Genomic DNA, 15,516 nt, shown 5'->3' on the forward strand with positions numbered 1-15,516 from the left:
GCCGAGGGGCCGGGGCTCGGCGGGGTCTGCTGGCCCGCCGGCGTGTGGGCGGCTGCGCGGGGGATCGGCTCCGCCGGACCGGCTGTGCCCGCCCATACTGGTCGAACACACCGAGCCGCTATCCCTGCCCCGAGGCATAAGCCTGGCGGCGCTTCAGCCTCAGACTTGATTCGTTTTTTCTCTGACCCAGTCAGTGTTAGAAGTGTGACTTTTCAGTTCATCCCGGAAAGTCTCCTCTGGTGACCTCAGCTTCTCTTATCATCAGGGTATCACATCATTTTAGGGAATCTTCTCTTTTTATTGCCTGTTCGTTCAGTGTCAGAAGGACAGTGGGTCTGAGAGAGATCCTGCAGGCACAACCGAGCAATTCTGTAATCATCACTTGTGACTAAGTGTCACTTGCTCTGACTAAGAGTTGCAGAGTAAATTGGATATCCTTGGTAGCATGCATAGAGAATATGTGGTTTGTTACTTGTTTTGTTGTTGTTGTTGGGTTTTTTTTAAACTGAAATTGCTAAAGCAAACATTTTTTTGGTAATTTCCCTTTTTTAGTTTTATATTAAGAACAGCTGCTTAGACTCTGTCCTTTCTAAAACGTTGGTATCCTCTCTAGGCTTGGTGTGTGCTCCAAAAGCATCAAGCTTTTGCTGTTCTTGCTGTCCTTTTAACTGATACTGTTCCTTTAAACAACTTTATTTTGGTCTCACTGGGGTGTGATTTCTTGAAAAAGATAAAATCTGTATTGCGTGAGCCTAGCTTGTCTCCTGTTTATGCTGTCTGTCTTACACCATGGTTCTTATCAGAATCAGCACAAAACTGTGTTGTTGCTTATGCTCAGATAAACGGTGACATTTAAAAACTGTTTACAGTCTTTGTAGAAAATAGATGCTGCTGAATCATGTGAAACATAAAATCATCTGGGACTCGGATCAATGGTGGTTTTGGCATTTCTTGGAGCCTGGAGGATGTTGTTCTAGCACTGGGACAGGCTCTTTCTCATTGTATCCCGTGCTGGGATTGCTGTCTCCTGGGAGGAGGTGGTACGCAGTGCTCCTTGGGCCTCTTCCCCTCTGTGGGAAGGTTACACTACCACCCGTTTTTTGTATCTCTAGCCCCCTCACCTTTCTCTCTTACCCTTCCTTTCTCTCCTTTTTTTTTTTTTTTTTTTTCCTTCCTCATTTTGGTCTTACCTGCCTTTGTGTCCCTTGGTGGCTTAATTGCCAGGTTAGTTACTCAAAGGCCCGAATTCAATTGAACACAAGCAATTGCCCTTTATTCTTTACGTATTTATCTTCATATGGACTTGTTAGTAATGGGTTTTTAACTGTTACATAGTAACTAATTTCATGATACTTTATTTCACTTCGTGTACTTTCACCCCTAAAACTAATTTGTTTGGTACTGGGGCAGATTAAAAAAGGACATCATTTTGTTCTCATCTGACTGGAGATTTCTGTTGGTTTTGGAGAGAATAAGATCAATCTAAACTTCCGTACTTTAATTAAACAAAAGTAAAAATGCCTAGAATACTGGTGTCTGACTTTTCTAGCTTCACTTGACCGTACACTTAGTCAAAGAATAGTTTGAAGCTCTGTTATGATGTGTGTTATTTAGGACTTGCCTCTGTATAGAAATAATCCAGACTTGTCATAGTTATTTGGCTACTACTGTAATCTAGCTACTCAAATATTAGAGAAAACCTTTTTAAAAAATACAGAAAGCTGCACAATGTGTTTATAGATGATTATTACTTATTTAATGCATGGTGTTGCTGATGGAGCAAACATGTCAGGAGCTGTGTGTGTACAGTGCTCTTTGTCATAAGAACCACGGCTGTGGAGCTTCTGTAAACTAATAAACAAGCTATAGGCTTTATCCAAAAGACAGCACGTGATTCTTATTTCTTCTCAACTTCATAGGTGCTGGAGCTGATGGTGACCTTTATATAAACCAAGCTGTAGTATTTATTGAAGATGCAATACAGGTAAATATAGCTTGTTTGTTGACTATTATGCTTCCTATGCTGGATATTTGTCACAAGTTTTTATATGTTCAGGCAACCTCCATATAACACTGTCTTGATTTACAAAGCAAAATCAGAATTCCAAATGCCTATGATATGCATAGAAGAGATGTTTTATCCACACAATGAAATAGTCTTCAAGATTGTCAAAACAGATAAAAGAGATGTTGGTTTGTGGGGTGGTTTTAGGTTTTGGGTTTGTGTTCTCTTTTTTTTTTTTGAATGACTGGCCTTACTGCTAAGAGAAACTATATGAGCAAACCCTGTAATTTGCCTCTAAATCTGACTATTTGTATAGTTTAAGAGCTGGTAGAGTTTAAGGCTAGATTCAAGCAAGAAGCTGGAACTCTTGCTTCAGTGGACTTTAGTGGCTTTGGAAGTCTTCATTCTCTTCGTCTCTACTGGCCATTACTGCAGATTCCTAGATCCTGTTATCTCCCAGTTATTAATGCAGGCAGTGGGAATGCTGGAGGGCAGTTCTTGAGCTCTCTTGCTGCATTCAGATGGGTTTTGGTTGGAAGATTTCTGGGGATCAGATACATTCAAGGTGTGCACTCCTGTCTGGAAGTGGATACTTCTCAGTGGAAGCAGAGTAATGGCAGCCCAGGAGCAGCTGCAGAGGGGCTGAGGAGATTTAATCAAAAGCAGGCCAGTTCTGAAGAATGACAAGTACTTCCTTGGACTTAAGGCATGTTTTGTTTAGAGATGTAGGTGGAGGTCTCTTACATTCAGAATTAATTTGTTTGCATCTTATGGCTTTTTGGAAGAGAAAGACAAAAGATCCATGAATGGAATTAATGTTAGAAAGGTGAACTAAATGGGTGTTTTCTCAAGTACACAGAATAGGCACTGAGTTATTACAGAGTAATGATGATACTACTTGCTTCAGATGACACTCACACAGCTGGATTATCTGAGCAACATGTGATTTTTAGATTAGGAAAGCTTCATTAAAGTCTTTCCCAGTGCACACATGTAGACTACAGCTATGGTCATTGGTGACTGATACTTTAATAATTATTAACTTGTACAATAATTTCTTTATCTTATTGTGAAACTGGAATTGTCTCAAGACCTTTGTTTATTAGAATTTGATTTATTTTGGTAATGTGATCTTTGTCTTTGAGAGAGACTGAATGTAATGTTTGAATTATCCTGTTTTGCTTTCTGCCTCCAGTATCGATCTATAAATCACCGTGTGGACTCCAAATCTCTGTGGCTTTATCGATGGTACTATTCAAAAACTTGCCAATGGTAAAAACTTGATATTCTTTTTGCTTTTTTGTTTAGGAGTAAGTCTTTATAAAAATTATTAATCTTGCTTTTTTGTTAAATAATTAGGTAATTGTGCTTTTATCCTTATAAGAACTTACTGTAGGCAGCAAGTGGGTTGACTACATATGAAATGACAGAAGTGAGAAGCGACAAGATACATGAAAACGTGATTGTGTAGATGGCTCTTTGAAACAGCCATAGGACTGTTGTGTAAATTGGACTGTTGGTATGAGTTACAGCACTGTGTGTTAGAGTTTTCCAAGCGTCTATTTCTAAACATGTTAAATAGTAGGAAGATAGTTTGCTGCTGTTAGTTGCAAAAGAACACCACCTAAGGTTATTTGGTGGTCAGCAGTTACATTATTTTAATAGAGGCAACAGCATGCTCATCAAGTGCTGTGTTGTGGTCTAACCCATTTGTGTTGAATATTACAAAGCTTGTTTTGCCTCTAAGAAAATTTACTTTACTGGAAGTATTTTGTTATTCTTTTGACTCATTTTGTGGCTTTGGTGTTTTTGTTTTTTTTTCTTTTGGGGGTGGTGTGTGTGTTTTTTGTTGGTTGGTTTCTCTTTTTTTTTTTTTTAAATTTTTAATTTCATCTCTGTCCTAACAGGATTTTGGGTTTAACCATTACTATAATCCTGGCTTTGGCTTTCATTGAAAAACCTTCTTCACTTACTATGACGTCAGATGTACGATACCGCCTTCCTGCGTGGAATCCTCCATGTGGCCTAACAGAAAGCATTGAGCTGCTTTGCTTTCTTCTGTTCATGGTTGATGTCTCTGTGAAGGTGAGCATCACATTCATCTGGTATTCAGTGAAATACTAGGTGTGTCGGGCAGATCGAAAGATATAGTCACTGTGGCTTTCCTCCATTTTATGTCCTGGGAAATGTCTTAGAACTATTATTCAAATCTTGGATTTGCATGGTGAGATTGCTTTGCTACATTAAAGCCTTACTTTCAGGAGACATTAGACAGTGCGTATTTTTTGAATTAAAAACTTTTTTTTTTTTTCCCCTTAAAAATATAAACTCCTGTTTGTGTGGAGTAAGTGAAATAAATTTTGCTAAGAGTACAATAATTTTGGCTTAGCTGCTTGTATTAGGCTATAGAAACTGGGGTATAGAATAATCAAATATATGACAGTTCATTTAAACAAAACAAAAATAGTCAGAAACTGAACTTTTCTTTGGATACTTGTTTCTGGAAAATCTCTCTTTATGCTTATTAAATGGACGTGTTTCTTGCACTGAAAGGATTCCTCTCACATGGCCTGTGTGAACCTCTTGCTTTTACTGGCCTTTATTTAGTTCTTGTAAGAAAACTCTGATCAGTCTATCAAGGAGCTCTTTATGAGCACTGATGTAAAATTACAAATACTTGAAAAACAATTGGTGCTGATTTACTAGGGTATTGGACTTTATTAATAAAATAAGTTGTTTGGTTTTCTTTTTCCTCCCCAGAGTTACTTAATTGGATGGGAAGAATTTTGGAAAAATAAATGGCTAATGGCTTATATACTGACATTAATTGTTTCCCTTACCGATTGGATTGTATCACTGAGTTTTTTCTGCACAGAGGTAAGAACTGCTTTCTGCAGAAATAGTCAGCAACTTGGTTGTGGAAAGTGGCAGAGGAGAAGAACCTGCAAAGGGATAGTCAGCAGGGCTAATATTGAAGAATTAAGGGAGGAGGGTAATGTAGTTTATTTTTGGTCTTTATAGCTCAATAATATACTGAAACATAGAAAATGTTTGGTATACTGTAGCTTCTCAAGGAATTCTGTCTGATTCTTCATAAAAGATTTGAATTCATTGGTAAAATTAAATAAAGCTTTGTTGCATAAGTCTATCAACAGTCAGAATACAGAGAGAACTCTGGTTGCACAGCACCAATTCTGTCATACGGTTAGAGAATTATGTTCTTAACTTGATTCACCCACAGAGTCTATGTAGTGATGCCTAAGTACAAGGTAATTGTATAGTTTAACAACTGCTTTCGAAGATGAATTGTTTTCAAAACAGTTGTGTCCTGAGAGGAACGTCAGTTTTGTGGAATGGTTCTAAAACTGTCCTCCTTTTTGTGATAATGCAATCTCCTAATTGATTTTTGTTCACTTACAGTCATCATTAAGAAAATACTAATAAGGTAAAAATGCTGGGAAGTGAATGAAGCAGAAATCTTGAATTTTGATTCTTGTATCAAATCCATTATGTGTTGCCTTCAGAAAACTTTTGAATCTATTTCAAATTATTGTCTGTATTAGTCAGGATTAGGTTGGATGCAGTTGTTATTATTAGTAACCTGCTGTTTAGTTGTTCATGCTTCAGTGGTCACTGCTGACCAGGAGATGACATAGTATCAGAGATGATCTTAAAATGTTGACAGAACATGTCACTTAAGCTTATAAACATCCAACTGTAAGAAAAATGCATGTGTTCTCTTCATAGTCAAGTGAAATAAATATAATGCAGCTGAAAAATTAATTATCTACGATGAACATTATGCTTACAATATGGGGAATTTGGAAAGAAGTGATTGTACAATCTTTAGGTGTGATAGTGAACGAGTAGTTTGAACAGGACCATTCCATACAAAACAGTGGCAGAAAGTGCAGTTCAACTCCTGGCATGTATGAACGAGGGAAGAGCAAGGAAGAAAGTGATTTATTGATTTATTTATTTTTTTGTTGCTGTTATGTGTGACCCTGAGAAGATTGATGCTAAAATGCAGGATGCTGAAATACTTGAAGTAGCTGATAAGTCCTAAAATAACTTGAAGGCTGGCAAGTGTCCTGAATGTGAGAGTCAAACAGCTTAATTGCTTTAATGTATGTTAAGGAAAATAAAGGCAACCACCTATTTGAGTCTTGTCAGAGCAGAAAATGCTGAGTAATTAGCAGGCCCTTTCGTTATAAAAAGAAAAAAGCTGAAAATTGAAATCAAGCCCTTATTTTCAAAATACGTATCTGTTTTTAGTAAAAGTAGCTCACTGTGAATTCCCTTCTTGAAACAGACTTTGGCAGAAAATATGACAATGCCATCTGTTGGCCTGCTTGTTATGTGTACCCAGTGGTAAAGTTAACATGTAATTAGTGGCCTGATGAGGCTATTGAAGTATCAATGTGCATTTTTAAAGCAATCTCTCATTCTTTTAATGAGGCACCCATAAAATCTGTTTTGCGTGCTTTGTGACTTCAGTGGGACAGATTTAAGTTCTGAGCACAGCGTTTTTATGTTACAGTCTTGACTTTGATATGTGTATCAGTGTATTTTGACAACCTTGTATGAAAAATATTTGTGCCATTAGATACTGAGTTCCCATAAGACTGGTCCATTGTTTTGTTTTTTTGCAGGATGTGAGAATAAGAAGAATTCTTCGTCCTTTCTTTCTCCTTCAGAATTCTTCTATGATGAAGAAAACGCTGAAAAGTATCAACAGCACATTGCCTGAAATGGCAAGGTAGGTAAGAGCATGCAATACATCCTTTCGCAGCAAACATGTTTGTGTAGTATGAAGGGTAACTACATCTGAGTAGCTTCCTTCTTGATGGTCTAGTTAAGTGGTTGATGAGATCAGGAAGTAATGAATGGGGAATTGTGTTAACTTTTTTGTTTCTTTTAGTTCATTAAATTTCTCTAGAATGCATGTGATGTGACTCTGTATGTGACAGGTAAGGTTGCTGATGCTGGTTGAGTGGTGTTTTTTAGTTTTTTATGTTATGTCCGGCCCTTTTGTAAGGAAAGAACTGAAACGTGATTCTTATTGTGAATCAAACTTGGATCATCTTCTGTTATCTCCATATAGCTTCTTAAAAATAACCCTGGTTTTCTTTATATGGCATCCTTTTGTATTTTTATCAGAGGCTATTAAGAATAAGATGAAGTTGGTATTAATACATATGTTATGTTTTATTTCCAACAGTGTTCTTCTACTACTAGCTGTTCATCTGTCTCTCTTTACCATGTTTGCCATGCTGCTGTTTGCTCGAACAAAGGTAACCAATTACATTTACGCTTTGGTAGATCTCTGTTTTGGTGTTTTTTTCATTACTCGCATAGCTGCACCATGTCTAGTTTATCAAACTGGTGAAACTTTTTTCCCCTGAAAAGGTCATGTTACCTTGTCAAACTTACTGGGATGAGTCTGAAGTCCATTTAGAGAGATGCAGCTTGTGTATAGTATCCATGCTGTTTCTCTAAGTGTGTATTAGAAGGACCCTCAGATTAGTGTTAGAATCTCTTCATCCTTTAAACTTACCTTTTTGCTAAGTTTAGTTTCTTCTGTGTTTTCTTACCTTCCAATACTGGTATACTTTCCCGTGCTTTGGTAGGTTTTTGTCTCGATTTGCCTGCATTACTCCAATATTGTGGTTTCTGATCTCTTATTTTTTTCCTCTGTTTTTTCTCTTCCTGCTTTCAAAAAAGAAATTTGCAATTTTGTGGTTAAAATCCCTTTTGTGTTCCAGTGTTCTTGGTGTGTTCCCTCTCCTATATCTTAATGTATCATAGTCAGATTTTTTTTTTGTTCTTAGTTCTTAAGGCTTTTTCATAAATGTGTTCCTATGAGCACACATGTTGCATAATTCTTCCAGTAGTTTTAGTCCTCTTCTTAGTCTCAGTTTTGTACCTTCGTTCCTACTGCAATTTGCACTTCAGCCTGCCTGTAGTCTTCCTTATGATCAGCAAATTCCATGAATTCCCATGTTACCAAATTTCTGAAATTAGCAACAAAGCTCTGTTTTCCCCCCTTGTTTAGTTGCACGCTGGATCTTTGTGTTATCTCTGTATGTCACATCTAATTTCAAGTATGAGCTTTCCCAACAGATGGGAAAATAACTTGTATACCTGAACCTGTGAATTTTAGATACATTTAGGTGAAAAATAGCAACTTAGAGAGTAGTCTTCTTTTCTTTTTTTGATTCGCTAGTCTAATAACCCTACAAACTAACTGTATCTAACAAGGCAAAATCCTGAAACAAAGTTCTAGAAATACATTTAGTAATTAAATTTGTGCCTTTAGATTTTTGCATTGTCTTGTGTATGTCCTCTAGAGGTACATTTTTCCAGTCTTTGCAGCAGATTCAAGGGCTGTTTGTTCTGTGCTGCGTGATTCATGTTTGTATTATTTGCACTCTGCATCTCTTTTAGCTGTCTCTACTTGAACTTGGGAAAAAAAAAATATATGTAGATGATCCAAGATCAGCCTCCCAGTGTGGTTTTGATGAAAATTCTGATAACATCTGAGCTTTAGCAGATCATATGATGTTTCCGCTGAGCCACAAAATAATTTTGATGATCTTAATTACCAAAGTATTTGCAAATACTTTTTGGGTGCTGTAGCACTAATCTTCCCTCCTGCCCCCATCGTGTTTAAGCTCTGTGTGATGTTGTCATTGATATTGTCCATGACATTTTCAATCTTCATTCTTTTCAAAAGAGAACAGTTGCCTGTCTTCCACCTTCCCAACAACTCCTGTGATGTGCACTAATCCTAGTTATAGCATATTGCTTAATGTTGTGTATTCTTATTTATGTAAATATTTATTTCCTCTAAAATGAGGCCTAAGCTTGCACTCATACTTTAGGTACATCTTCATGTACTTTGTTGGAGAGACCTAAAACTTGTCTAGCTGTGTTACTGTTATTAATGTCCTGAGTATGTAAGGGGTTAATTGGAGAAAGGGGAAAACCTTTGTTCTGAGTAGTGGCAGTAACTTTTGACCAAATAAGTACTTCAGAGGATGCTAAGTTTTCTATTTGGAAGTCAAAGGGGAAGTGAGAGACCCATTTCACACTTAGTGGGTGTATTGATAGAGCTGTAGGTGTTTAAGGGGAGCTTAAAATCTATAGGCAAGGATCTTTTGTAACATGGTACCTATTGAGGCAGCTCTTCGTTACTAAGGAAGTGGTTTTATTTCTGTTCTTCAGCATACACAAGAGCTATTTTAATATTGTCCTCAAATTGTATTATGCTTTTGGACAAGTCCTGGAGTGTAGTCCTAAAGTTCAGGGTGATGAGGTTTCCATCTGTGCTGAGCTACAGCATGCTGTAGTTGAAATAGCAAAGAAAGCAGCCTCTACCCTACCCTAATTTTTATAATGCAAGTTGAGACTGAAAATGGTATTTTAATCTGTGATTTATTAAGTTTTCTTATTTTTTTAAAAACATGTTTAGGGAGTCCTTTTACCTCCAGTACACTAATATCTCTTGCAGGCTGAGAGGTGATGGTTTTTATATCAATCAAGGCTGGCTTTAGATTCCTATATTGTTTGTTTGTGACGCTATTGTTCTTCCTGGATCTGAGGTGCTAGCTAGACATAACTTCTATATTGAGCTTCTGTGTCTGTCTTAGCTTGCTGTTCTTCTTTATGTTTTTTTAATGGCTGTTAATAAGTGAAATGATTGCACTGTATTCTTACACATTGTCCTCATTTTTATGCTTGTCTTGTGCTTTTTTCATGGGGTAGATTTGATTGTGTGTGTGTAATTGGTTATTGACTGATTTTTTTTTCTTTATTTTTTTTTTTTTTTCCCCTTCCTTGGTAAGACAGTCTTAGTGATTCTTCAGTGTTTCTCTAACAATGAACATCTCTTTGATTAGGATGGCCAGCAGGATAAGGAGTGGGCAGGGTATTTCCGGAATCTGCCAGAATCACTGACATCACTGCTGGTACTGCTAACTACTGCAAATAATCCTGATGGTGAGCAATCTTTCAGAAATAACTCGTCTCACTTTTCAAAGAATATTAGAGTAATATCATCTTTAGACTGCTATAACTATTCTTTCAGCTGATAGTTCTTACTTAGTACAGCCAGAGGAAGGTTATGTAAAGATTTTTCATGTCTTTAGTAACTTGATTCTTGCCTTCCCTTTGGTGTAATTATATATATATGAAACTAAAGTGGAGCTATGCAAGAGCTTTTACCAATTCCCCAAAACTGATAAAGGTCTCCAGTTTTCATCTTAAGCATTAAGTTCTTACTTACTTTTTTGTTAAATCTGATACAGTGATGATTCCTGCGTATTCTAAGAACCGAGCCTATTCAATCTTCTTCATACTCTTCACTGTATTAGGTAAGTTACCTCTTGTGTTCAGTTATTTAAACACACTTTAACTTTGACACTTCTGCATACCAGCTACAGTGTGTTATTCTTCTAGGAAGGTTTAATCATGAATTTCTCCTTTTTTGTGTTTCTTGCAGTTATTATGTAGTGTCATGTAAGATAATTTTCAAGGCAGGTACTTATGTTTGGTGGTTTTTTTAAGTAACATATCATTTGGGAATGGTTACATCACAGTATATTAAATCATTAAAAACATTTTGGAAATCAAACACAAGAAAAGGAATTCTTTTTAATTTTTACACCTCATTTACTATATACATTGAAACTTCTCTGAGAAACAGCTATGTATTTCAATAATTCTTACTGCATCTCTTTCTCCAATAGGCAACTTGTTTCTGATGAATCTGCTTACAGCAATAATATACAACCAGTTTCGAGGATACCTTCTGGTGAGTAGAGCATTCCTTATTTCTGCGTTCTACCATAACCTTAAAACTGTGAAGCTCTATGTATTGTTTCAACTGTGTAATAAAGCAGTATGCCTGTCCTGGCTGTTGATAGAATTTTAAGATGCTTAAGGTTCTTTGATGTAGGTACTTTTCCTGTTATATGCTTTTACAGCTTGATACACTTCCATGACAAAATTACCTGCTTGTATACTTCTTTGTATGCCATGGATCTGCAACTTTTACTGTCATAAGGGGGAAAAAAAATACTGAACTATTATAAAACTGAACAAGGACAAGTGAACAAGTAACATACTTGATCTCTGTGAAGAAAACCTGCTAATCTATTTAAATAGCTATAGTTGCAAATCCTAGCACTTAATTTCTCTGAGTATCACAGCATTAGAAGCCTTCAATAAAAAGAAATCGCTGCCTAAAACAGCTTCACATTTGGTATTTTTTACTTTATGTTTACTGTGGTGGGTGGGTGTGATGTTAGAATGATTAGGGCAGTCTGCTCCCTCTGAAAGATAGACTTGAGCCTTGTGATTGACTTGTACCAGAAGCAGTTGCCAGTAGCTATGGCAGTTATTCTTGGTATTACTCAGTCTCAAATAAAAGGAAGCTGTGCTTACTCTCCATGCAATGACAGTCATCTGTGCAACACTTGAATGTGCTTCTGGAAGATGCCTGATGCATATGTGATTCTCTCTATTTTGTGTAGTGTGATGGTCTCTTTTGACTCAGGTGTCTATATTAGAGAAGCAAAAGTTGACAAAGTAAGTGTACTTTTGCATGTTGTTCAAGGAGTGTGCAGTCTGTGATGATGATTAAACTCATCACTAAAAGTTCTTTTTCCTTTATTAACAAGCTGTGTGATGTGCTTTGTTGTATTATGTACGTCAGTTGTTTAGTCTCCAACTAGGGGTGTAGTTTGGATTCCCTTATCAGGAAACAGTGTAAGTGCTTTTGTTTCCTCTATGGGATAGTGCAGTTGAACAGTCTGGGAGGAATTGAAACGAGCTGAGGCAAGAATATTTTAGAAAGCAGACACAAGTCAAATGAAAGATCATCTCGGTTACTTCTAATAAAATGTGCTTCACCCAAGAGGTTAAATTGTGACTTTCCTATTGCTATTCCAAAAAGAGATACCTGACTGGAGAGGTGGTGGCAGGAAGAGGCTGCATGGCTGCAGATGGGATCTCTAGAACTGGATTTAGCTCCAGCAGTGAATACAGAACATCCGAGGTACACCACAGCTACTTAGCAGTTAACACACGTAGTAGATATAACACAGTGCTAGGCTAAGTGTTAACAGTCATCACACTGATGGCACACAACTGAACCTTTGGTCAGGCAGTTGCTAGTCAAAAGGGGGGCTGTCAGTCTCTTGCTCCTCAGAACAGGGTAAGTGTTGGTCTTCCTGAGGTGCTATCTTCAAACTGTTGGAGGTTTTTCTTTAAGCTTTGTAACTTCCATGATGAAATTTTTCTTTTGAGTCTTGAGTCAGTTCTTCAGCAGTTTCTCTTCATTTTTTTTTATTTTTTTTTTTTACTTTTCTCTTGCATATTTTATAAAACTTCACAGTTCAACAGCAATGGCTTTGGTAAAGCTCTGTCAGGGCAGTGCTATGCAAAAACACTTGAGTCTGACAGCTAAACCTTTGGACTGTAGGTTAAGCTTTTTTCCCTTTGTGCCAGTACAGTGATGGCCTCTCTAGCTTGGAATGAACAGCAATTCCCAACTGTGTACGTTCCAACTGATCTTTTCTCATGGCTGTCATTTTCTTCAGGTTTACTAGCAGGGGAAACTTTGTGAGTTTGACTTTGGGTGTGATTTCCCCCTTACTTATAGTCTTAAAGTTCTTTCATTACTTAGATCCCCCTTTATACATAGTCTATAGTTCCTTCTCCTTACTGATATGGAGCCTTTTAGAGAAGTGGACTTCAGGGCTTGAGGGAAAAGTGAAATAATAGCTCCTCTAGTAGGGCTCTGGAAAGAAGGTCAAGTGTGTTGGATAGTAAGGTTTTGGCAATATTGCACAGAAAGAATGGCCCCCACCCTCTTGGGGGAGAGGGGTATTTAAACCCAATATGTGCAAAAGGAATTTTTGTAATCTTTTCCTCCTGCTCTGTTTCTTCCCTTCTTTCTCAATTTTCCTCTTTGCCATGTGAGATCATGCCATAATCTGACACCCAATAAAGCAGCTGAGTTTGAAAGTGATTACTATGAAAAAAAAAAAAAGAGCATGAAAAAGCTGTGTCTCTTGCTGTCTTCTTTTTGGCAAGAAGCTGGAGTTGGACAAGCTGTCTTAACTCTTTGCACAATAGTACAAATTCCTGTGAATACTCAAACTTTGCTGTTGCCGTTGTCTCCAGAACAGGCATGTGCCTATGCAATCCAGAATTAAAAATAAACTGTGACCTGGATGTCTACTTGAACTGCAGAGACTTGTTTGCTTCCTTCCTTCCTTCTTGTACATGGCGTTCTGGAAGGGAGCGAGGCCTTGGGAAGTCTTATTCTGATTTCTAATCACAAGTCTGGGCTGTGTGCCAGAGAACCGGTGTATTATTTGACCATAGGACATAGTATTGTATGAGGAGCTGGGCAGCCCTCATCTGTACAAGTGCTTCTGGTAGGAACAGGTTTCACTGATTTCAGCATTCCATTCATCACAGTATTCCTTTCAGACCATGGAGTGCCTCTCTGTTTGGACCTGGTATCTGGACAGCTAGATCTAGTGGCTAACAACAGGGATCTTGGTGGTGGGAGAAAGAAAAATGGTATCTTGCCTTCCTGAAAAATTATTTCAGTTGAACAGGTATGGCCCTTCCTGAGGCTTGCAGTAGGTTCTGTCTAAGGTCTGGACAAATCACTTACAGGTCTTATTTGTATCATCTAGTTGGATTTCCTTGAAACACGTGGAAATAAACTGTCTTCTCTGTGGTGTTTTTACTGTCCAGAAATCGGTTCAGTCCTCCCTCTTCAGGAGGCGACTGGGAATCCGGGCTGCATTTGAAGTGCTTTCTTCCCTGAAAGAGACTCCTGCTAATACACAACAGTAAGTGAAGAATGCTCAAACAGCAGATTATCTTGGAGAAAAGAGCAGGGTTTTGGTCATGTCGTTTTAGTATATTTACTGAGGATCCTTTCTTGAAAAATGGCTCTTTGCTCACCTCATTTTTTCTTTAACACTTGATGCTCATAACATACTGTTTGAGACTCTTATGGTGTCTGTTTCCTTTTTATTTCTACTTCCAATTTTATCTGCTTTTCAAAAAGAGAGGCAGGAATGCCTTTGGAACAGCTGGTTTTGCCATCAAGACAGTTATTTGTTTAAGTGCGCATTCTATTTTCTTTTTAATAGGTCGTATGTCAGCGTTGGGGCTTTACTGCAAGTGCTGCGGAAAGCTGAAATGGATTCTGGCTGCAAGCAAGCCATCATGAGAGTAAGAACTGGACTTTCTTAGTCTTTATGTGGCTGTCAAACCCTCTGATGGGACAGCTGTGGAAACTGAATTTTCCTTCATCATGCCATTGATGTAGGAGTAGAAGCTTTCAGTTCAGCTTCCTTTATGCTGCTTTCTTTAAGTCTGAACAGTGGCCCAGCTCAGTGTTTTATGTTTTGGTCTTCAGAACAAAAGCAGTCTCTAGGCAATGATTTAATCTTAAGATTGCTTCTACTTTGGTTGATGTGTTGACGAATGTATTCACTTTCAGAGAAGTGTACAGTAATGTGAACTCTTGATTTGCAGAGCTAATTTTTAATTTGCTTTACTTTGTCTCTGGAAGTAAAACATTTCTCTCTCTTGTCTAGAGCTACTGTCTATAGCAGCTTCCCTCTACCATTTGAAAATGTCTTTTTTTTTCATTGGATTTTAGCTGTGCTGCTCCCTCTAGGTATTAATACTTGTATCAGGTTACAGGGAGGGTGGTTTTCCTTAACAAAAGACTTAATGTTGCAGTTCATGCCATGATTTTCAGAGATTAGAGAAATGATTTAACTCTAATAGGAGATGTGAAGATTATTGGTGTGTGTTCAGAAAAAAATGTCTAAAAGTAATGTTGCTTTTTGAGAACAATGCAGTAGGATTTGAAAGTCCACATTGTAAGATCTTCTGCCAAAAGGAAGTAGCAATTCAGAGCTGATGGTTATGACATCAGCAGTTGGCTTGCTCCAATGTAAGGGTTGGAAGCGGAAGGAAAAGGTTTAGATGTATTGCTTCCCATTGTTGTTGTCTGGGATAGTGAATGTGTAAACTGAGTTGCCTGAGAATAAACATCCTGCTCTGTGATTATGCTGAGCTGTCCCTTGCATTGTTAGTTAGGTACACAAATCCCAAGTTTTAATTTTTCTTGATGCTGGTGGGTTTTTTCTTTTGTTGCTGTGTGTGCTACAGTTGAAGTTAGTGTTTAGCATGCTATGAAGTTAGTGTTTAGCATGCTATGAAAGTGTCTTCATCATGTTACAATTTGTGAAATAAAAAATCCTTTTAGGTAGTAACTTCCATAGAACAGTGGTAACTGACATAATATCATCATCCCTTGGATCATAACATAACAATGGCAATACTAGATGAAACTAAAAACTTAAGTATGTCAAAAGAGCATGCACCTTCTTAAGCAGCATGTGACCCCAGAGGGAAAACAGAAAAGGCGAGACAAATCCCACCGTCTTGTGACACTTTTGTGTTAAAGC

The 15,516-nt window shown here is 37.6% G+C and overlaps 1 protein-coding gene across 1 annotated transcript in view; it reads left to right on the forward strand.

The window, feature by feature from the left end:
• Positions 1-15,516, forward strand: part of TPCN2 (two pore segment channel 2) — a 32,236-nt gene that overhangs the window by 521 nt on the left and 16,199 nt on the right. The window contains exons 2-12 of the mRNA XM_026850696.1: positions 1,920-1,984; positions 3,201-3,277; positions 3,913-4,090; positions 4,766-4,882; positions 6,658-6,764; positions 7,227-7,299; positions 9,907-10,006; positions 10,315-10,380; positions 10,756-10,820; positions 13,781-13,878; positions 14,185-14,266. Coding sequence (XP_026706497.1) covers positions 1,920-1,984; positions 3,201-3,277; positions 3,913-4,090; positions 4,766-4,882; positions 6,658-6,764; positions 7,227-7,299; positions 9,907-10,006; positions 10,315-10,380; positions 10,756-10,820; positions 13,781-13,878; positions 14,185-14,266 — 1,028 coding nt within the window. The remainder of the gene's footprint in view (positions 1-1,919; positions 1,985-3,200; positions 3,278-3,912; positions 4,091-4,765; positions 4,883-6,657; positions 6,765-7,226; positions 7,300-9,906; positions 10,007-10,314; positions 10,381-10,755; positions 10,821-13,780; positions 13,879-14,184; positions 14,267-15,516) is intronic.

This window comes from Athene cunicularia (genome assembly GCF_003259725.1).
Source record: "Athene cunicularia isolate RWA chromosome 5 unlocalized genomic scaffold, athCun1 chr5_part3, whole genome shotgun sequence".
Classification (NCBI taxonomy): Eukaryota; Metazoa; Chordata; class Aves; order Strigiformes; family Strigidae; genus Athene; species Athene cunicularia.